Source organism: Geotrypetes seraphini, chromosome 1 (genome assembly GCF_902459505.1).
Source record: "Geotrypetes seraphini chromosome 1, aGeoSer1.1, whole genome shotgun sequence".
Lineage (NCBI taxonomy): Eukaryota > Metazoa > Chordata > Amphibia > Gymnophiona > Dermophiidae > Geotrypetes > Geotrypetes seraphini.
In genome coordinates, this window is record NC_047084.1 from 174,644,475 (window position 1) to 174,668,695 (window position 24,221).

Genomic DNA, 24,221 nt, shown 5'->3' on the forward strand with positions numbered 1-24,221 from the left:
ACCTTTTCGAAGCATTACCGTTTAGACGTAGCGGCCCGTACGGAGGCATGTTTTGGCGCTGCAGTGCTGGCGGAGGCGGCATTGGCGTCCCACCCAGTTTGAGTTTGCTTTGCTACATCCCACTAGTCTCTGGATTCATCTGTTGCTTTGCTAAGGAAGGTAAAATTCTGGTCTTACCTGTTAATTTTCTTTCCTTTAGAAGCAGCAGATGAATCCAGAGCCCCTCCCCAAGTACACTGTCTGTCTGTTTGTTGTTTGTTTGTTTCAGTTGGGGTATGGTTGGTAATTGTATTAGTTCATGTTTAAGTGGCACATTTTCTACTGGAATGAAGTTTTGTGAATGCTCATTCTCCTTTCGGGATGCTTAGGCAAGGTGCATAACTGAATCAACAGGAGGAACACCAGGCTTTAAGGCCAACTGTTAATCAGTTCTCTATCTCCACCTGCTGGTCGATGTGAGCTATACCCACTAGTCTCTGGATTCATCTGCTGCTTCTAAAGGAAAGAAAATTAACAGGTAAGACCATAATTTTACCTTACACAGTCTTTCTCGGTACTGGCCCAGCCTGAGCATGGTACATCAAGGCCACACAGTGCTGGATCTCGCTCTCCTCATGCAAAAAGTACTTCTAAGAGATCCTCAGCGTCTCACAGTACCAGATCTCATTCTCCACGTCGTGAGTCAAGATCTACTTATTCTCAGCATCGAACTTCCTCTGATCATAAGAACATAAGAATTGCTGCTGCTGGGTCAGACCAGTGGTCCATCTTGCCCAGGAGTCCGCTCACGTGGCGGCCCCCAGGTCAAAGACCAGTGCTCTAAATGAGTCCAGCCTCACCTGCATACGTCCCAGTTTAGCAGGAACTTGTCCAGCTTAGTCTTGAAACCCTGGAGGGTGTTTTCCCCTACAACAGACTCCGAAAGAGCGCACCAGCTCTCCACTACTCTCTGGGTGAAGAAGAACTTCCTTACGTTTGTATGGAATCTATCCCCTTTCAACTTTAGAGAGTGCCCTCTCGTTCTCCCTACTTTGGAGAGTGTGAACAGTCTGTCTTTATCTACTAAGTCTATTCCCTTCAGTGTTTTGAATGTTTCAATCATGTCTCCTCTCAGTCTCCTCTTTTTAAGGGGGAAGAGGCCCAGTTTCTCCAATCTCTCACTGTATGGCTACTCCTCCAGCCCCTTAACCATTTTAGTCGCTCTTCTCTGGACCCTTTCAAGTAGTACTGTGTCCTTCTTCATGTACGGCGACCAGTGCTGGATGCAGTACTCCAGGTGAGGTCGCACCATGGCCCGGTACAGCGGCATGATTACCTTCTCCGATCTGTTCGTGATCCCCTTCTTTATCATTCCTAGAATTCTGTTCGCATTGTGGTTTCGCAGTTTTCCCTAGCGATCACATCGATGCCATACTCCTCAGCGTCATAAGAACCTGTCTTATCTGCTCCAGAGTCATATGGCATTCCTTCTGAACCGTCTCCTCTTCTGTCTAGGCATCAGTCGCCGCCCGAAGGTTTGTCATTCACTAAATTATAAAACAAATGGGAATAGTCTTCCAGTCCAACTGGAGACAGACTCTGAGCCAAGGGCAGAACTCCTAGAGGCTTTGAACTTTGATGATGTGCCCAAAGATTTCCTTAAGTTTCCTTTTCACCATCTATTCAAGGTCACCATGTTCAAAAACTCGGAGACTCCTTCACACTTTTTATGACTTCCAGACTGATTGACTCTTTATACAGAGTACAGTCATGCCAGGGTTTGATAGGTTGTAGCTGCAACACAAGTCTCATTAGAATCTCGGAGAGAGGGGAGCCAGAAGATCTTGAGCATGCGCAAATGCTCAAGGCCCAGCAGAATCAGCGGCAAGTGGCAGGCTCTTTGAGCACTGGCACGTCCTGTGGGTTGGTGCTGCGTGCTGGTGTCCGATTGTGGTAAGGGTTTGGGCGAGCAGGGGGCAGATGCTGGTTCTTGGGGGTGGGGTGGTCGAAGCCAGTTCCCGGGGGTGGGGTGGAAGTATGCCAGTGGCCTTGGGGGGGGGGGGGTCTTTTTGGGATGTGGAACGAATCATGCTTTTTGGGATGTGGAATGAATCATGCTTTTTGGGATGTGGAACGAATCATCCCCTTATTTTCTATGGGGAAACTCGCTTTGATATACGAGCACTTTGGTTTACAAACATGCTTCTGGAACGAATTATGCTTGCAAACCAAGGTTCCACTGTAAAGTTCGTTCTCATTATCTGTTGTGTTCCATATTCACAAATTCACGCAAATAAAGTGCAACCCATTTTTGATATTCAAGGGCATTATCTCTTATTCATGGTCGTGCAAAGTGTGTTCACATAAGAAAATTTGTAGAGCTGTGCGTGAGTATTGTTACACCAAAAGATTGATTTGGCAAAAAAAAAAAAGGTATATAAAATACATTTATAAAATGCAGAACATAATAAACAAGCTGTTCTTTACAAGAACAGTACACAAAATGATGACTTCGGGAGGTTGGGTGAAGGGGGGCACCACTGCCAGTACTGGGCAGACTTGCACGGTCTGTGTCTGTGTATAGCCATTTGGTGGGGGATGGGCTGGGGAGGGCTTCAGTGGCTGGGAGGGTGTAGATGGGCTGGAGTAGGTTTTAATGGAGATTTTGGCAGTTGGAACTCAAGCACAGTACCGGGTAGAGCTTTGGATTCTTGCCCAGAAATAGCTAAGAAAAAAAAAATTAAAAAATTTAAATTGAATCAGGTTGGGCAGACTGGATGGACCATTCGGGTCTTTATCTGCTGTCATCTACTATGTTACCTCCTACTTTGCTACGCCACTGCCGATACTGATTTATTATGGTGATTTGAGAGTGTCACTGTGCCTTTTAGAAACAGGAGAAAAAGGAATTTCATAGTTCTTTGGAGCAGACACATTATTTACTTCATGCTCAATCTGGAAGAAAAAAATTAGCATTTCACTTCCACAATTTTTTTTGATAAGCATCACACATGCTGTTCAGTCTTGTTTCATAATTCTTGCCATTTAAATATACTATAAAGGGAAAAACAAATGCCAGCTTGGAAAAGAGCTAATGTCAGAGGAAGCGGCTGCCTTTCTATAAAATAATACTGCTGTCTCTTAGCAACGTTATTTAAAGATCTTTTATAGTAATTGAGTAGTACCCTCCTCCCTCTGACATGTTCTTCCCATAGTTAATCTCCTCTTCTTGTGCACTTGTGCAACAGGACTGGTAATCTTGACCATTGGGTTAAACGCCCATTAGTTGCGAGAGTGAGCATCTCTGCTGCTGCCGGGGGGAAGGAGGAGGGAGGATGGGGGGCGCATTTGGGTCAGGTCCGGCAGGATTTTTTTTTAATTTAGCGCAGCAGGAGAGAGTGGACACATGCAAATATAGGAAATCTTCGCTGCTGTCCGCCAATCTTATTTGTAGGCATGATTTTTAAAGAATGTCTCGGGGGGTTTTAGATTCGGTATCAAAACGGCTATGTTAGCAGACAGTTGCTTTTTAACCGCGGGTTTTTGAAAATCTTGGCCTAGGTATGCTAGTGTTTTTAATCATGAAGAAGTAAGTGGAACTTGTGCATAGTTCCAGATTCAACTCTGGCCATCTTGTTGTACTTTATCTGCTGACTTTTACTATGTTACTAAATAGTGTGTGACTTTTATATGCCACTTTCAGGGTTAGGAGGGTTCTTCTGATCAGTGAGGTAATGGTAGTTGGAGTTTTTTGAACTCCAGGGAAAATTGAATGCTAGAAATATTCAGCCCAAATGCAATTTCTTGTCACTGAGTGGCAGAAGCTACTGTGTCGTACAGGAGTGTCTGGGCTTGGAGTTTGGCTGTCTGAAGTACTTCTCAACCTCTTTTACTTTGTGGCACACTTTAGTATTTGTTTGGTTCTCATGGTACATAAAACCAAATTTTGCATGTACACTTTGGAGGAAAGGCGAGAGAGGGGAAATATGATAGAGATGTTTAAATACCGCGTTTCCCCAAAAATAAGCATGATTTTCGGGGTAGGTCTTAATATAAGCCCTACCCCCGACAATAAGCTCTAGTCGCCAGCAGCTGCGCTTCCCCCTGCGCGCCCCGCCCCCCCCCATCTCTCCCTTCCATGCGAACCCTGATCATGAGCCGAAATACCTAGAACAAACAGTAGTGTCAGCAGCACAGGCTGGATCCAGAACCTGGGTTGGATGGGCAATGTAGAACAGTATTCCTCGCATGCAGCTGACAAAAAGATATTTTTTTGTGGTTATCATAAATGAAGAAGCTGGTTAGCTGTAATTGGGTATCTTAGGAAAAATGGTCAACCTGGCCACCAGCAAGGTCCAGCCATGGTGGTCATGCTTTGAGATCACTTTGAGAATGCATGTTCTAGGACAGGGGTGCCCACACTTTTTGGGCTTGCGAGCTACTTTTAAAATGACCAAGTCAAAATGATCTACCAACAATAAAATTTAAAAAAACACAAAGTACACTATATGCAGAGAAAATGTTAATTATCATTTATATTCCGGGGTGTTAACAAAGAGGTCAAGGCAGATGACTTTATGCAATGTCACCTCAGTAACAACTATACAAAAATAGACAAATATACCCCCTCCCTTTTTTCTAAACCACGATAGCATTTTTTAGCGCAGGGAGCTGCACTGAATGCCCCACGCTGCTCTCGACGCTCATAGGCTCCTGGTGCTAAAAACTGCTATTGCGGTTTAGTAAAAGGGGGCCATAGTGCAAAATATATACAGAAGATCTAAATTCTCAAAATGGACACATTTTGACCACTAATTGAAAATAAAATCATTTTTCCTACATTTGTCGTCTGGTGATTTCATGAGTCTCTGGTTGCATGTTCTTCTGACTGTACATCCAATATTTCTTCCCTTTTTTCAGCCACCTGTATGCTTCCTGTCCTCCAGATCTCATTCCCTCCCCCAACTTTTTCTTCTTCTCTTCCTGCCCCTCCCCTTTCTTTAATTCTCCCTGCCCCTTCTTTCTTTCTGTCTGTCTCCCTGCCCCCTTTCTTTCTGTCTGTCCCTTCTTTCTTTCTTTCTTTCTTTCTTTCTTTCTGTCTCCCTGTCCCCCCTTTCTTTCTTTTTCCTTTCTTTCTTTGTCTCCCTGTCCCTCCCTCTTTCTTTTTCTATTTCCCTTGTTTCTGTCTCCCTGCCCCTTTTCTTTCTGTCTGTCTTTCTCTCTCCATGCCCCCTTTCTTTCTTTCTGTCCCCATTTCTTTCTTTCTTTCTGTCTCCCTGCCTACACCCTTTCTTTCTTTGTCCCTGCCCTCCCCCAAGCTGCTGCCATCGGGGAACAGGCCCCCAAGCCGCCTGCTGCCGAGTTGTGAGCTCTCCCTGCTTCCCAACGCGGTAAACAGAAGTGCCGGGCCAACCAGCCTTCCACCCGACGTCAATTCTGACGTTGGAGAGGAAGTTCCGGGCCAGCCAGGCAACGATTTTCTGGGTCAGAACTTCCTCTGCGATATCAGAATTGACATGGGGGGGGGAGGGGGAAGCGGGTCGGCCCAGCGCTTCTATTTACCGTGTCTGGAAAGCAAATGTTGTCCATGAGAAGCAGGTAGAATGCGAAGGCAACACGAGTCTATCATGGAGCCCGGGATGGGCTCCGTGATAGACCTTTTGGGCACCCCTGTTCTAGGATATTAGAAGTGTAATCAGTGTTAACTTGGGGCATGCTACATAATGACAATGCACCTGACAAATTTCTGCTACTCCTCTTTCTTAAAATGACATGAAATGCTAACAATGTTCTGTGTTCTCCTTATAGGTGAGATGAGTGAGAGCCGCGCAAAACGGGTTCGAATCAAGGAGGTTGATGGTTGGACGTTAAAAATGCTTATTGACTATGTTTACACTGCAGAAATTCAGGTCACTGAAGAAAATGTCCAGGTAATGTAGTTCTTATGCTTCCTGCTTTTTAGTATTTCAGCTGGTAGCTTACTTTTCTTTCTCAGTGTTCCAAGAATTTGTTTATGTACAGGCTGCTGTCCAGCTTGTTAGATAATTTTTGCAGCTGTAGTGACACCGTTAAAAAGTTGTAACTTTTATTACTGTGATCTAATTAGATTTCAGTTTGTGATGAACTTTTTTTTGAGTTGCTTACTGTAACAGCAGTCCGGTTATACCTGATTGCCTACGTGCAGTTTGTATGTGTAACCCCTCTGAAATCATTACAATAGCAGTCAAAAATAGATACAATAAGATGAAGAGAGGGTTTTCCCTCAAAATGGCATCTTTAACCAAACATTTATAGTGTTACTCCCATTTATTGTTCTGGAGGAGGCAGTGATAGGGGAAAATTCCATCTGTGCTGCATCAGGACTCAGAGCCCAGGGTATTAAATCCTCTCAGGTGAACTCCAGGCTTCTGGGCCACCCAAGATTTTAGTGATTAGCACAACTTCTGTGATTACCTCAACAACAACCTTTCCAGTACTATCACTATCTAAAAATACATACACTTGTACACACATTCGCACACCCACATATATATAAATTATGTTGGCAGCTTCCAGAACATGCAGAAACAATACCCACTATAAACAAAATACAAATTATAAATTATATGTTTGTGTTTTGAGACAAAGCATTCTTATTTTTGGAGGGTAGGAAAATGCCTCAGAACAACATTGGCAAGCATTTATTTCTTTTATAGGTATCAGTTATTTAATCATCAGCGCAAAAAACCTCCCTTCTTTTTTCATTTTAGAGTGAAAAACATTAATATTGCTAAACATTCCATATACAGTGGTACCTTGGTTTACGAGCATAATTCGTTCCAGAAGCATGCTTGTAATCCAAATTGCTCGTATATCAAAGCTTTGATCCGTTCCACCCCCCGAGACTACTGGCGCTGCTCTATCCCCCCCCTTGAGGCCACCGATGCTGCTCCATAACCCCCCCCCGCGATCCGACATCCCCCCTGCGAACTGGCATCCTCCCCCGCTCACGTCGCCCCCTCCCCCGCGATTCTACATGCCCCCCCCTGAGCACGGAAACAAAATCCCTTACCCCGATTTGGCACCGGCACCGGCACCGGCACCAATGCATAGGACATGCCGGTGCCGGTGCCCGAAGATCCTCCCTCTTCTGGGCTGGATGGTGCGTCGGAGATCCTCCAAGATTCAACTTTATTAATTTTTAATATACCGACCATCAACTGGTATCTAGCCGGTTTACAATAAAATGTTAAAAATAGTGTTAAAAGGTTATATTTATAAAAGAGAAGTTAATAAAAGGGTACATTAAAGACATGAACAGAACAAACTTGAAAGTGAGGATAAGGGGAGAGGGAGGGGTAAAGTTACATAATTAGAAGAGGAAAAGAAGAGAGAGAAAAGAGAGAAAAAAAAAAGAGTTGGAAAGAAAATGGAGGGATAGGATAAAACATTTGGGATAGGGTCGCTTCGTGGAAGCGGTTGGTTGTGTGGAGAAGAAATGATTCAAGAGCAGTTGAAAGCATCTTGAAATAAGAAAGTCTTTAAGCTTATCTTAAATCTATCAAGTTGCCTGTGCTGGGCTGGACTAGGCCTTGGGCCTTGAGCATTTGCACATGCTCAAGGCCTTCTGGTCTCGCTCTCTCCGAGATTCTCAGATTCAGAATCTCAGAGAGAGCGAGACCAGAAGGCCTTGAGCATGCGCAAATGCTCAAGGCCCAGTCCAGCCCAGCACAGGTAAATGGGAGGATCTCCGACGCACCACCCAGCCCAGAAGAGGGAGGATCTTTGGGCACCGGCATGTCCTATGCGTTGGTGCTGGTGCCGGTGCCCAATTGGGGTAAGGGATTTCGTTTTGGTGCTCGGGGGGTATGTAGGATCGCGGGGGGGACACGACATGAGCCGGGGGGGGGGGGATGCCGGATTGCTGGGGGGGATGCCGGATCGTGGGGGTGGCGCTCGTAAATCCAGTCAAATTCGGTTTCCGAGGCACCGATTTTGCGAATGTTTTACTCGTTTTGCAAAACACTCGCAAACCGATGCACTCGTAAACCGAGGTTTGACTGGACTTGTATATCAAAGCATATGTCCCCAAAGACCACAATGTAAACTGAAACAATTCGTTCCACAACCAAGGTTTACTATGGTGGCCCAGGGGTGGGTACCTGCCTATGGGTGCTGCAGCCCTTGCGGCGTGGTGGTTTCCTTTCCCCGGGGTCCCCGTGCGGCTCTCCTCCCTCTTCGGCCGATGTCTCTGCCGTCCACCAGCGCCTCCCGGCTACCGATTCAAGCCGTCCGCCATCCTCCCGATGCATGCGCTGGACCTCTGAACTCCCCCGTCAAGCTGGCGCCGCTCCAACAACACGCGTACCACGTACAAGCACGCAGGACGTCCTGCATGCTTGTACGTGGTGCGCGTGTTGTTGGAGCGGCGCTGGCTTGACGGGGGAGTTCAGAGGTCCTGTGCATGCGTCTGGAGGATGGTGGACGGCTTGAATCGGAAGCCGGGAGGCGCTGGTGGACGGCAGAGGCATCGGCCGAAGAGGGAGGAGAGCCGCAAGGGTACCCCGGAGAAAGGAAACCACCACGCCGCAAGGGCTGCAGCACCCACAGGCAGGTACCCACCCCTGGGCCACCATAGTGAGAGCTCGTGTAGCGAGTCAACACTCGTTTTGCGAGACAAAAGTTTGCTGAGTGTTTTGCTCGTCTTGCAAAACACTCGCAAACCGGGTTACTCGCAAAACGAGGTTCCATTGTATATTCTTGTTTTGAAATATTTTTTTTCCAAATGCCTTAAATACAAAACTGTATCTTTTTGTTGGAGCATCCTCTTCTGATGTGGCCAGCATTTCACAGTTCTTAAAAGTTGGCTACCTGGCTATCTAAAAATTGCCCGTTTCCCTTGCCGATGATAGTTTTTTTTAAATTTTGTATGACTTTCAGACCTACCACATTCTCTCTAATAACGGCCCACCCCTCTGTTTCAGCTTCAAAAAACCCTGTAAATTTCATCTTAAAAGCCAAATTAAGATTCCTCCAACAATTTTCCAACCCTTAGTTGCCAAACATTCAGTGGGATATATTATGCATAATAATAGGGGTAATCAGGAAGAGAGAAAATCTTTTTTCACATTACCTTAGTAACCAGCATTGCTGTCTTCTACCCCTCTTTCCCCTCCCCCCTGCATGACCATATCCCTCCTCTTACCCTTTCTCACAGTTCTATGCACTGATACTCAAAGCTTTGAACATATGCAAGTGCTCAAGGCTCTGCACCAGCCAAGTGCCATAGACTTGAGGAAAGGCAAGAAGAGAGATCGAGGGGGGGAGGGGCAGGAGAGAGGGCGAATGGATGAGAGTGTTACTGTGGGTGGAGTAGGGTAGAGGAGAGATTTTGCCTCCTTTAATAGCTCACCCTAGACTTCAGAACACCAATTGTTTCTAATAATAGCCCAGGTGATTATTAGAGAGAATACAGTGGTTTTGGTTTTTATTTATTTATTCATTCAATTTTTTAGCCCATCCTTCCAAAAGAGCACAGAACGGGTTACAAGTTTACATAGATAATATTAATTAGCGATACAATAGTTGGAATAAGGACTTCAAATAAGGATAAGACATACAATTTAATATAGGTACAATATAAATTAGCGATAAGATAGCTGGAGTGAGGACTTCAAATAAAGATAGGACAGTTTTAACAGTATAGGCACAGACTTCTTCCGGTAGTAGAACAGTTTCTATAAACAGTGAGAGAAATTTAACATATGAATTGGGTCTTAGTACAGTAGTAGGCAGTTGTAACTGTTCTTTCTAAATCATCAGCGATGGTTCCCAAGAGCATATAGGAGATATAGTCTAAGTTGGTTTAGGATTAGGAGTTATCTAAGACTCTTTTTGTTAAATTTTGGATATATTTCTGTAAAGAGGCTATAGGGTCACACTCCAATTAAATATAATCTCCTCCTTTCTCTGTTGTCTCATAACTTCTGCCACATAATCTATTTTAGATTGAAGGACAATGGCACACTCAATCAATAAAAGTAGAGATGAAAGCAAACCAAAAACCCCCAGAGAAATACCTCTACAAAATATCATGCTCAATCAACAAAAGTAGAGATGAAAGAGATGCTTCAACTGGGACTTTATTGCACTAAAACAATGGCAACCCCATTTGGGATCACAATGTTAGATTTCTTTTTAAGCTTATGTATGGCTGCAGATTCACTTTAAGTCAAATTATGATGATATTTCACTGGACGTTGCTCTAATCTGTGCAAATCTCGCAGAACCAAATCTTTATATGCTTGCAGAAGAGGATTTAGAGGTACTGAAGGACTTCATGTATAATAGTGTCTAAATCTTGTCAACAGTCCCTCACCCTCTACTACATCATCTTCCTTCCTTGAAAAGTAATCTTGCAAATGTAGAGACCTTATGAAACATTCAATATATAATCCTTGTTTTAAAAGCAGCATATCTCCATGTTTCAAAAGACACTAGGTTTCACTGATGTCAGGACAGCCAGGGGCCATGGTCCCTGTGATAGTTGTGCCAATTGCACCATAATGGTAACTCTGTCTGAATTCATTAATCCATAAGATCAAAGAAAATACTATTTAAGGCATCTTACAACCTGTAAGGAAGACTTTGTGGTGTACTATATTCTCTGTCCCTGTAAGAAACTGTATATCGGTCAGACCTTGAGGAAATTGAAAATAAGATTGAATGAACATCACAGTACCCTAAATAGAGGCAGCTCAGGTATTACAGATTGAGTGGGGGTAGGAGTGGGGGAAGAGAAGAAAGCAGGTCAGAGGCTGAGAGCAGGGGGTGGAACAAAGTTACGTGCCCACCCATTTTGGGCTGAGGTCTTGCAAAATTGGTGGAGTGGGGTGGGGGAGAGTAGAACCATCTTGGATGTCTATTGCATCTTCTTTAGGGCCTACAGTATATCTGGCTTTTAGTGCACCTCTGCAGACCTCTGGTAAAAATTATTAGACAGCCTCCTTCCCCACCTAGTCTCTCTCTCCTCCCCATTCTGCTATCATCAAGTTTTGGCTTGGTCTCTCCTACAACCCTGTCATTTAGTCTCACTTGATCTTCCACCCATCCTGTTTTCAGCAATGTCTCTCTTTATCCCCTTCGTTCCCATAACACCTATCATCCCATTCCAGCCAACTCTTATCACTCAGCAAGCCAGTCATTCTCTCCCCAGCCCAGCTATCATTTGCTTGCCAGCAAGCAAGCCAGTCAGTCATTTCACCAGAGAGCCTCCCTCTCTCCAAAGAAAGCTTTCTCCTCTAGCCCCAGCAACTTCCTCAGCCACCCCTACAGCCCTTGTTTTCTAGATATTCTTCATCACCTAGGAAGCCAGTTAGCCACCCATTCCACTGGTTAGCCCTTACTATTCAGGAAAACAGTCAGCCATCTCCACTGGTTCCTACTCACAGAAGCCAGTCAGTTACTGCTCCCCAAGCTACCCCACCTGGCTAGTAATTCCTTAGAGCCATTGTCCCTATTTGCCTACCTTCTCCAATTTGCTGTCTATGGTCAGTGTCAAAATGGGAGTTTCCTCCTCTCTGTATGGCATTGTTCAGGGTGAGCTTGAGCCATTTGGTAGAGGAACATTGGTCTCAAGTCTCATGCAATCAGTGCAAAAGTTCATGCACTGCACAGCTGAAGCTTACAGAGTCGCATGGTGCAGAGAGAATCATCTACTCCAAAAGTGGCAGTTGTGGTAGTGGCTTTAACCCCCCAAAATTAAAAAATCAGGATATGAAAATCCCAGGTGCCAGAGGAAACGTGCTAGTTTCCATAACTTGATATCTGGGATTTGTTGAGCCTTACATTACAGTATTGATCTAAGTAGGGTGTAGGAAAAATCTGTCTGTTTGATTTTGAAGAGAAGAGTAACTGACCTTATTATGTTGTGTAATTAGAATTCTGTCAAAGAAGTTAAGATTTTACCTTCTGGTCAATCCAGTTTATGACAATATTATCATGGAGCCAAGGGAGTGGTATTGTCAATTGTGCCTATGTTAATTAAGGCAGGTAAGGGCCAAGATTTATTTTTTAAATTTAACTCTTTATTGGATTCATAAAACAATAAAAATAGCAAATGCTCACCGCTGCTACAGTCAAATCCTAAATTTTCAAATTGATATCAACAAGATGAACCTTCCCACCTAATCTTGGATGTCAGGACACTGAGTAGTGTTTCAGTGCTATAGTGTTTAATGAAACCCGATTGTGTGGTATGTAATAATTTATGGTGTTCCAGGTACAGTAGAATCCAAATTAACTCTCACCCAAAAAACCAAACAATTGTCTCTGAAGCAGCAGTGGTCCTGAGCCGCAAACGCCCTCCCTCTAGCAGCGGTCCTGAGCCAGAAACGTGCCTCCCTCCAGTTCCCGAAGCACTAGCAGCGGTCCTGAGCCGCAAACCTCCCTTCCTCCAGCCCTGAAGCAGCAGCAACAGTACTGAGCTGTGAGCCCACTCTCTCCATCCCCGAAGCAGTGGCAGTAGTCCTGAGCCACAAACCCCCCCCTCCAGTCCAGAAGCAGTGGCACGTCCTGAGATACGAGCCCCCCCTCTCTCAAGCAGTGGTCCTGAGCTGCAAATCCCCCCTCGCTTACTGAAGCAGCAGCAGTAGCAGCCAGTCAGCATAGGTAGCACTGAAAACAGTCTGCTTGTGGCCAGCCACAGCAGGACCTTTCCTCTGATGCATCACTTCCGATGAGGCAGAGAAAAGACCCTGCTGGGGCTGGCTGCAAGCAGCCTGTTTTCAGTGCTGCCTCTGCTGACTGGTTACTGTTGCTGCTTTGGTAAGTGAAGGAAGGTCCAGGAGGCCAGATCCGTGTGGAGAGAGGGCAAATGGGAGAGGGGAGGTGGACCATAAGTGTGTGTGGAGGGGGGAGGATTCAATAGGGTGCAGGGGAGGGGATATGGATGCTGAGACCCATAAGTGGTGAGAGAAAGTGACCCAGAAAGAAGGGAAGAACAGATGCTGGATCTACAAGTGGGGGTGGAGGGAAAGTGAAGTGGGAAGCGAGACAAAACTATTTGTACAGTAACTCTCAAGCAATCAGAAACTACAGTTATCCGGCATCCACCAATCCCCATGGGTGCCGAATGACAGAGTTTACTGTACTTTGTAATTTGATTTGTCATCACACTTTCTAATAGCTTGACATGAAGTGGGATTGAAGCTACTGGTCTGTAATTCTTGACATCATTCATTTCTCCATGTTTATCTTTTGGATGGGTGTTAGAATGATTTTCTTATATATTTGGGGAATATTCCTTTTTCTAGCAAGTCATTCGACCAATCTAATAGATAGATGTCGTATATTTTTGATAGGTTTTTTTTGTAAGAAAATTGGGCAGACATCTAATGAGCATTGAGATTTGATGTGTTTGGGTAGCAATCTTATTAACTCTGTTTCTGTGATAGGTCTGAGAGGGTCTTCTCTTTCTTGATTTTGTGTTGTTTCCTGGTACTTCTATGCAGGTCACTGTGTTTCCTTGTTAGTGTTCTGATTTTGTCTACTTTTCTTTGAAAAAGGTTGCCAGTTCTGCTGTTGTTTGGGTTGTTAATTCAGTTGGATTAGCTAGGAAGTGTGTTATTTGAAATAATTTTTTCAAATCTGGTTTTCCTTTCCTGATTTATTCTGAATAATACTTACTTACGCTTGGCTTTTGTAGTGGTTGATCTTTCGTCTCCATGAGAATTTGTCATCTTCAGTTTGCTGCTTATTTCATTTACTTTCTAGGACCCTGTATTTCTGTTTCAGTGATAGCACTAGTTCTTTGAATCAGGGGGAGTTCCTTTTATCTAGAGAATGACACAGTGACTGTTACCTGCGGCTAGCTGCAGGTAACCAGCGGGAACGGGGGAAAGTCAACTAGTTGCCGTGGGTACGGGGACAAGGCCATTCATCACCCCATGGAGCGGTGAATGGCCTTGTCCCTGCAGTAAAGGATCTGCCGCGAGTTGCCTCCATTCCCACCCCTCTGGGTTAGCAGCCCCCCTCATGATATCATGTCCAGCAGCCCCCCTCGAGATCATGGGTGCAGCAGTGGTCTCCCCCTTGCAAGTCTAGCAGCCCCCTTCCTCCCTATTGCAGGTTGAACAGTCCCCCCACTCTTGCACCCAATTTGTTTGCCGCCGCCAGGGATGCCATGTATAAACAGGCCATCCCTCTGCCAAAGCCGACCCAGAAACTGACCCAGAACTGACGTTGGAGGAAATTCTTCCAGGTCAGCCGGACATCCCAATTTCAACAACTAAAATTCAATGCAAAGAAGTGCTGGGTAATGCATTTGGGGATTAGGAATCAGAAGGAGCTGTATGTGCTGGAAGGTGAGAGGCTGATATGCAAGGATTGGGAGAGGGACCTTGGGGTGATAGTGTCTGAAGATATAAAGGCAAAGAAACAGTGTGATAAGGCGGTGGCTGTTGCCAGAAGGATGCTAGGCTGTATAGAGAGAGGCATGACCAGTAAAAGAAAGAAGGTGTTGATGCCCCTGTACAGGTCGATGGTGAGGCCCCACTTGGATTATTGTGTTCAATTTTGGAGACTGTATCTGGCAAAGAACATAAGAAGACTTGAAGCGGTCAAGAGGAAGGCGACAAAAATGGTAGGAGGTTTGTGCCCGAAGACGTATGAGGAGAGACTGGAAGCCCTAAATATGTTTACCCTAGAGGAAAGGAGTGACAGGGGAAATATGATTCAAGCATTCAAATACTTGAAAGGTATTAACGTAGAACAAAATCTTTTCCAGAGAAAGGAAAATGATTAAACCAGAGGGCATAATTTGAGGTTGAGGGGTGGTAGACTCAAGAGTAATCTTAAGAAATTATTCTTTATGGAGAGTGTTGTAGATGCAAGGAATGTGTTCCTGAGGAAGGTGGTGAAGAAGAAAATGGTGACAGAGTTCAAACATGCACGTAATGAACACAGAGGATCTCTAATCAGAAAATAATGGGTAAATATTGAAGGAACTAAGGCCAGTACTGGGCAGACTTGCACAGTTTGTGTCCCTTATATGGACATTCAGTTGAGGACGGGCTGGGGACGGCTTCGATGGCTGGGATGGTTAAGATGGGCTGGAGTGAGCTTTGATAGAGACTCTAGTAGATAGAACCTAAGCACACTACTGGGCAGGGCTCTGGGTTTCTGGCCCAGAAATATCTAAGAAAAAGGACCATTTAAATTAAATGGTTAATTTATAGAGCATATATGATTGGGCAGACTGGATGGATCATTCAGGTCTTTATCTGCTGTCAGTATGTATAAAATTTGATATCAAAATTTGATAATCTTGAACCCAAAGAGGCAAGATAAATATTGAAAAGTACTGGGGAAAGAGGGAGTCCTTGAGGAACTCCAAAAGGATTACTCCAAGTACGTAAGTTAAAAAAATCTCAGAACCATTGCAATACCTTGCCAGAGATGCTGATGGCATCCAAACAATTAAGTAGAACATTATGATTAACCAAATCAAAAGCACCATCCATTATCTCCACTTCTCTCTAAGAGATCCCATATACCTGTTCCAGGAGCATGCTACAGGGGTTCAAAGAAGCTTTGGATAGGTATTTGGAAGACAAAGGGATTGAGGGGTACAGATAAGAGTAGAGGTAGATTATAGGGATGGGATTAGAGGTAAATTATAAAATTAATCAGGGATCACTGTTCAGGCACTAGGCCTGATGGGCCGCCACGGAAGCGGACCGCTGAGCAAGATGGACCTCTGGTCTGACTCAGCGGGGGCAACTTCTTATGTTCTTGCTATCTTGAATTCAGAGACAGTTTTCCTGTCCACCACCTCCACTGGGAGATTATTCCACACATCTACCACCACCCTTTCTATAAAGAAGTATTTTCGTACATTATTCCTGAATCTATCACCTCTTAACCTTTTGGTTGATGACCGATTTACAGTGGTCTGGTTTCTTGTATAAGTTCTTCTGGAGTCTTCTGTTTTCCTCAGTTTTCCTTGTTTTGGGTTGTGGTTTTATGGGACTTCATTTGTATATGAGAGGTTTACCCTGTGCTCTATCTGGATTCTTTTAGTCCAGTGGTGTTCTTTCTGTTAGTTGACTTAGTAGTATTACCAGTAAACCTATTCTTATCCACATTCTAGATATGTTTCTTAGCATTCTGAGTGTTGTATTAGGTAGAATATTTGCACCATTTGGTAGTGGAATAACAAGTGGTTTAAAGTCTTGAGTACAGTTGCCCAGTTCCAGCAGCTATTTGAAATAGAACTGTCCAATTTATATAATTTCACTGTCATCCATAGCACCATGTGAGCTAAGAAAAACAATGATTGGAACAGCAATGTAGATACAGTACATTGTATTCTATGACTTCAGATTTGATGCCAGGTGTCTTGATGTCCATATGTGTTTCTTCCTTCCAAATTTCCACAAACCTACTAATGACGTCTTTGCTGATAAATATCTCAAAACTTTGTACAATGTACCATCCAGAGTCTTCATGATCATTACATTAAAATACATTTCTAGACCGCAAGACCTTCCAGATCGATGTGGTTTACATCATAAAGAGACTGTACATCACAGTGAAATACAAAAGAAATACCATCTTCCTTATTTCTAAGGATTTTACAAAAAGAGATGTCTTTGATAGTTTTTGGAAATACATATATGAAATTGAAGAAGCAAACAAAAAACACAGTTTCGAATCCCAACTGGCAGCCTGATATGCAATTGTTCGATGCTAAAATTTCTTGGAAAGACATCCTCGTACTGGATGGAACACAAACAATGAAGTTATTCTTTGTGGGCGAACCGCCTTAAAAATGTAAATTGTCAGGTGCCTGACCATGTACGGCTTTATAACAGAGCGTCCCAAATTTAAACCAAACCCTGGCCTCAAAAGGCAACCAGTGGAGTTGTCTGTAGTACAGACTAACATAATCTTATTTCTTCAAATAAAAAATTAGACACATAGTTGCATTCTGAATTTTGTGCAATCTATGCAAATTTTTCTGGGTCAAATGTCAAGGACTCACTAGTAGAGTTTAAGGCTGCATATTCCATTTGAAAAGCTCATGTCATAGTTATAGCCATTTGTAGCATTGTGAGAATGGAAGACTGTACACTTCCCCCTCCGAATCTGCGATTTCAGCATCCACGGATTTGGTTATTCGCGGTTTTAAACCCAAAAACCCATTTTACTTTTTCGGGCTATTGTAAGCCCTGTAAGCCCCCCCTTAAGCCTTACTTGGTGGTGGGTTTTCGGGGCAGGAGCGATCTTCCCACACTCCTGCCCCGTGCAGACCGCTCACAGGAAATGGCTCGAGAGACAATGGGAGCTCAAGGCAGCCATTTCCTGTGAGTGATCTGCACGGGGCAGGAGTGTGGGAAGATCGCTCCTGCCCCAAAAACCCGATAGACCACCAGGTAAGGCTTAAGGGGGGGCTTACAGGGCTTAAAATAGCCAGGGGGAAGCGGGGGTTAGGGGCAGAACTGGCCTGAATATTATTCACAGTTTTTTAAATATTCATGGGCCGGCTTTGCCCCTAACCCCTGTGGATACGGAGGGAGAAGTGTAATGGTTTTGTAAGTCTGGAAAGGACATCAGTTTGCCATGGAGTAGGACATTACTAACAATGAGGTTCCCTCTTTGCATCTAGTAGGTCCGGAATGCATTCTTGCCACCTATTACAAAACATTGATTATTTCCAGGACTTAATTTATAGACTTAAAAGGAAGTGGGACTGAGAAGCTGGGTAAGGGGGCAAGTGGGTCAAAGGGGGCAGCAATAGGAAAAGAGGGATTGAAGTAGGGAGTAAAGTGACTGTTTTCTGCTTTGTTTGAGGCTTACTTCATCCTTTCCTTCTCCATGCAAGGTTCCTGAAAGGGAAGTATTGGAGCAAATGTCCCTCCTGCTGTGAAGACTAAAAAGAACTGTGTTCCAGGGTGTTCCCCCAGAAATTAAACCTTGATTGTGCCACCGTGGCTGGTGGAAAGAATGCTGGTTCGGAATCTGAAGCTTCCCAACAATATGTGACATGACCCATAGCATTAGTTGAAGAATGAGATTATCATAGAATCTAGCTATCATAGAATCTAGCAGGGAGTCAACTCCATATCAGGAATTGCAAATCCAGGGGATTGGCCAGATCTATCTTCAGATATAGCCAATTGGCATAAGGGAGCTTGAAAATATTCAAAATCTCAAACCGTTGTGCTGCCTTCATTGTGTCAAACTTTCCATTGAAAGCTTTCCCTTAGTTTTGTAAAATTAAACTTTACATTTGAAAAGGCCTTGCTTTTTAAGATCACATTTCACATGTTGAAAACTCTGGGACCTATTTTTGTACCTATGATAAAGTAATATTTTTGTGTGCTTTTTCATCATAGGATTAACATACTATGGAATTCACTAACCCATCTGTGATAAATTTTGATTCTTTGTTGCTGCTATTAAGAATATTGTGTGTTCTTGGCTACAGTGCAGAGATAGCAGGTCTGTTATCTTATGAAGGCCCAGACCAGCAATGTAGTTTAAAAAATTCCCCTCTTCCACACAATCCATATGAAATCGCCAGTGGCTTAACTCTCCTCTCACCACAACCGTAATCACCATCAATTTGATCCCTTTAGAATCAATTCTGGGTGAGATACCAGTGGCCCACCCCATGCCCAACCTATGGCATTTATCATGGGATCCCTGGAGGGTATGAGCAATCCCCTGCCACTCCCATCCCAGTGGTTGCCTTATCTAAGATGACAACCTTGAAGCTCATAATGAAACATAGTAACATAGTAGATGACGGCAGATAAAGACCCGAATGGTCCATCCAGTCTGCCCAACCTGATTCAATTTAAATTTTTTTTTTTTTTTTTTTTCTTCTTAGCTATTTCTGGGCGAGAATCCAAAGCTTTTCCCGGTACTGTGCTTGGGTTCCAACTGCCGAAATCTCTGTTAAGACTTACTCCAGCCCATCTACACCCTCCCAGCCATTGAAGCCCTCCCCTGCCCATCCTCCTCCAAACGGCCATGCACAGACACAGACCCTACAAGTCTGCCCAGTAACTGGCCTAGTTCAATCTTTAATATTATTTTCTGATTCTAAATCTTCTGTGTTCATCCCACGCTTCTTTGAACTCAGTCACAGTTTTACTCTCCACCACCTCTCTCGGGAGCGCATTCCAGGCATCCACCACCCTCTCCGTAAAGTAGAATTTCCTAACATTGCCCCTGAATCTACCACCCCTCAACCTCAAATTATGTCCTCTGGTTTTACCATTTTCCTTTCTCTGGAAAAGATTTTGTTCTACGTTAATACCCTTTAAGTATTTGAACGTCTGAATCATATCTCCCCTGACTCTCCTTTCCTCTAGGGTATACATATTCAGGGCTTCCAGTCTCTCCTCATACGTCTTCTGGCGCAAGCCTCCTATCATTTTCGTCGCCCTCCTCTGGACCGCCTCAAGTCTTCTTACGTCTTTCGCCAGATACGGTCTCCAAAACTGAACACAATACTCCAAGTGGGGCCTCACCAATGACCTGTACAGGGGCATCAACACCTTCTTCCTTCTACTGACTACGCCTCTCTTTATACAGCCCAGAATCCTTCTGGCAGCAGCCACTGCCTTGTCACACTGTTTTTTCGCCTTTAGATCTTCGGACACTATCACCCCAAGGTCCCTCTCCCCGTCCGTGCATATCAGCTTCTCTCCTCCCAGCATATACGGTTCCTTCCTATTATTAATCCCCAAATGCATTACTCTGCATTTCTTTGCATTGAATTTTAGTTGCCAGGCATTAGACCATTCCTCTAACTTTTGCAGATCCTTTTTCATATTTTCCACTCCCTCTACGGTGTCTACTCTGTTACAAATCTTGGTATCATCTGCAAAAAGGCACACTTTTCCTTCTAACCCTTCAGCAATGTCACTTACATACATATTGAACAGGATTGGCCCCAGCACCGAACCCTGAGGGACTCCACTAGTCACCTTTCCTTCCTTCGAGCGACTTCCATTAACCACCACCCTCTGGCGTCTGTCCGACAGCCAGTTTCTGACCCAGTTCACCACTTTGGGTCCTAACTTCAGCCCTTCAAGTTTGTTCAACAGCCTCCTATGAGGAACTGTATCAAAGGCTTTGCTGAAATCCAAGTAAATTACATCTAGCATATGTCCTCGATCCAGCTCTCTGGTCACCCAATCAAAAAATTCAATCAGGTTCGTTTGGCACGATTTACCTTTTGTAAAGCCATGTTGCCTCGGATCCTGTAACCCATTAGATTCAAGAAAATATACTATCCTTTCTTTCAGCAACACTTCCATTATTTTTCCAACAACTGAAGTGAGGCTCACCGGCCTGTAGTTTCCTGCTTCATCCTTGTGACCACTTTTATGAATAGGGACCACATCCGCTCTCCTCCAATCCCCAGGAATCACTCCCGTCTCCAGAGATTTGTTGAACAAGTCTTTAATAGGACTCGCCAGAACCTCTCTGAGTTCCCTTAGTATCCTGGGATGGATCCCGTCTGGTCCCATCGCTTTGTCCACCTTCAGTTTTTCAAGTTGCTCATAAACACCCTCCTCCGTGAACGGCGCAGAATCTATTCCATTTTCTCGTGTAACTTTGCCGGACAATCTCGGTCCTTCTCCAGGATTTTCTTCTGTGAACACAGAACAGAAGTATTTGTTTAGCACATTTGCTTTCTCCTCATCACTCTCCACATATTTGTTCCCAGCATCTTTTAGCCTAGCAATTCCATTTTTTATCTTCTTCCTTTCACTAATATATCTGAAAAAATTTTTATCTCCCTTTTTTACATTTTTAGCCATTTGTTCTTCCGCCTGTGCCTTCGCCAAACGTATTTCTCTCTTGGCTTCTTTCAATTTCACCCTGTAGTCCTTTCTGCTCTCCTCTTCTTGGGTTTTTTTATATTTCATGAACGCCAACTCTTTCGCCTTTATTTTCTCAGCCACTAGGTTGGAGAACCATATCGGCTTCCTTTTTCTCTTGTTTTTATTGATTTTCTTCACATAAAGGTCCGTAGCCATTTTTATCGCTCCTTTCAGCTTAGACCACTGTCTTTCCACTTCTCTTATGTCCTCCCATCCTAACAGCTCTTTCTTCAGGTACTTTCCCATTGCATTAAAGTCCGCACTGCTTTCTTCTAGGGCCCATTATTATTGAACAGGTATTATTGTAAAAATAATCTGGCATGACATTAACCTGCATTATTAACAAATGATGCACATTATTACCATAAATATGTCCCTTTGTGATCAATTAAGGAATTTTGAAATATGTTAATCTTACTACTTCAGAAGATTAGTCTGTCTATTTCTATTACTTTCTATTCTCTCCAAAATTATGTAAGTGAATTATTACCATGGATAGAAGCAGATCCCAGATGAATGCTGGAACTTTTCATCTAGGATCTGTGTTTTGTTTTGTTTTTCCATCCATTTGATCAGATCTGCATAGCCAGAATTATCACTATACGTGATCAGCCTATTAACTGAAAGAGATGCTAAAGTACTTTGTAAGACTGATCTTAATTTTACTTTCAAACTGTGTATTTTGGAGAGCCATATTGCAAAGAAGCCTTCTGGATCATTACTTTCCAGCTGACCTATAAATCATGTATTGCTTTTTCTTAAGCATTTTTGATATTGTTCTGATGGTCTGAAAAAAATTTCTGGCTACCTTCCAGCTTTTCAATTTTGTGGTTCATTGAAATGAGAGAATCTTCCTGTTCACTAACATTACTCTACTTCATCGATCCTGACAGAATTACCTTGGACAGCTGATGCTAGCTGGACAACTTCATCAATAGTTGCAAGCTGGTAGTTAAGCTATTTAGTCATTTTCTACACTAGCCTCTCCTTGATCTCTAATTTTTCTGATCAAATTCAGCTGACACCAGAGATTTTGTTCTTCTTTTGTTCTCTAAAACCTGATCTTCATCTGCCTTTTATCCCACACATACCCTCCCCCTCCAAAACCTTAGGATTTTGCAGCTTGGTCAACCCAAAGTGCCTAGAATATCATTTTTCTTTTTAAACATTTCACAGACTTGTGTGTAGGTCAGTATAACAACAAGCTTCATAAAGTTTTATGGTCAGTGGATAGCTGCACATAGACTCTGTGGATCACACAACTCTGGATTAAATGTTTTTGATTAATTTTACACTGTTACATGGCTATTGATGCATATTAATGTATGAATTACTAAATACATTTATTTTCATGATTTGATTGTGAAACATAATAATAGGCAGATGTAAAAACAAAGCATTGGGGTCCTTTTACTAAGGCGTGCTAACCGATTTAGAATGCGCTAAATGCTAACGTGCCCATTATATTTTGTGGACGCGTTGGCATTTAGCGCACGCTAAATCGATTAGCACACGCTAAATCGGCTAGCGTGCCTTAGTAAAAGAGGGGGACTGTTTGTTGAAAAAAAAATTTTTAATTCAAAAATTTTTTATTGGTTTTAATGTACAAATACAGTGAAAAAATTTTTAAGATTTATAAATAAGATCAGTTTTAGTTAAGTACCATTGTACTGTGTGTTCAGTTCCTTTAAATGATGGTGCACTAAAACATAAAATACAGCTTGCTTAGACCAGAAAATGAAAGTAAAATGATGCAATGTTGGTTGAAATAATCCATAGTGGTGTAGGTTATTCCATCTGTTCAGCAATCTAAAGAGAATACCTTTTAATGAAAATTTAGGTTTTCTTGTAGCACAACATGTGTAGCTTCTGTTAGATACATTATTTTTTTAAGTAGGGCACATTCCTTCCAAGCTTTCTTCCTACACATTTTCCAAAAGAGTGACTTGCAGGGGAGTCAGCTTGGGGAGAGTGGGTTGTTGGGGATGAGCAAGAGAAAAGAGTTTGTTTGGTTTTTTTCAACTTGGATTTGCTTAGTGTTCCCTGGATACAGAGAATTAACTGCATAGCAACTACAGTTTTACTGTAACAGCAGGCTGAGGGTTACTGTATTGCATATATTAATCTGCCTTAAAATTCCAGGAAGATATTGGATTAGATTGTTTATATACTGATTTTCTTTCTTTAAAATTCTCTATATAGCTTGATGGCTAGTCATGCAAAGTTCTTTTACAATATGTGAAAATGTAGAGGTCTTCGCACAGACCCTCGGGGAACCCCATTATCTACCCTTCTCCAGTGAAAATACTGACCATTTTCTGTCTTTAACCAGTTATTGATCCACAATAATAATAATAATTTTATTCTTATATACCGCCAAAGCCATAGGAGTTCGAGGCGGTTTACAGCAAGAAGCGCTGGACAATCAGTGAAGAGGTTACAATCAAAGTCAGCAATACAATCTTACATAATGAAAGAATATGAAAGCTATATAGTTCTTAGGGTTACTGGTTGAATAGGCAGAGCTGAGTTGATTCTTAGTTTACAAATCGATTGAACAAATTCGTTTTACCAGTTTTCTAAAATTAGAGTAGGATGATGAGAGCGCAAAGACGTTACTAAGCCAATCGTTCCATTTGCCTGCCTGCCTCCTATCCCATGAATTTGTAATTTCCTCAAAAGTCTTTTGAAAATCCAGATATACATTATCGACTTGATCACCTTTATCTACATGTTTTTTTCACCACTTCAAAAAAATATAGTAGTAGCTTGGTGAGGCAAGATTTCCCTTGACTAAATTCATATTGGCTTTGTTTCATTAATCCATGCTTATGTATGTGTTCTGCAGTTTTGTTCTTTATTATAGTCTATACCCCATCCAGTCTTCGGGGACCATGTTGAACTTTAGGGATAAATTACAAATTAGTAGAATGGAAAAATGAACTTGCAAAACTATTGCGATTGGTACTCTGTAATGCATACCATCCAGTCTAGATGATTCTCTACTCTTCATTTTGTCAAACTGCCTCTTTACATCTTCCAGGTTTACAGAGATATGCATCAGTTTCTCCGAGTCATCAGCATTGAATGCCATTTCTGGCACTGGTATCTCCCCCACATCTTCCTTGTCTTCCCTGCTTGCCCCTTTTCCTCTCAAGTCATCTAGCAGTTCATAGAAACATAGAAATAGACGGCAGATAAGGGCCACGGCTCATCTAGTCTGCCCACCCCAATGACCCTCCCCTACCTTATAGAAACATAGAAATGGACGGCAGATAAGGGCCATGCCCCATCTAGTCTGCCCACCCCTAGTCTGCTTCTAATATACCTAAAAGTGTTTTTATTATATGTTTTTGTCTC

At 43.1% G+C, this 24,221-nt stretch overlaps 1 protein-coding gene across 2 annotated transcripts in view; it reads left to right on the plus strand.

Moving 5' to 3' along the window:
* Positions 1-24,221, plus strand: part of LOC117359300 (kelch-like protein 2) — a 244,718-nt gene that overhangs the window by 83,041 nt on the left and 137,456 nt on the right. For both annotated transcript variants that reach the window (XM_033941843.1, XM_033941834.1), the window contains one exon: positions 5,788-5,909. In XM_033941843.1, the coding sequence (XP_033797734.1) occupies positions 5,788-5,909 (122 nt within the window). The remainder of the gene's footprint in view (positions 1-5,787; positions 5,910-24,221) is intronic.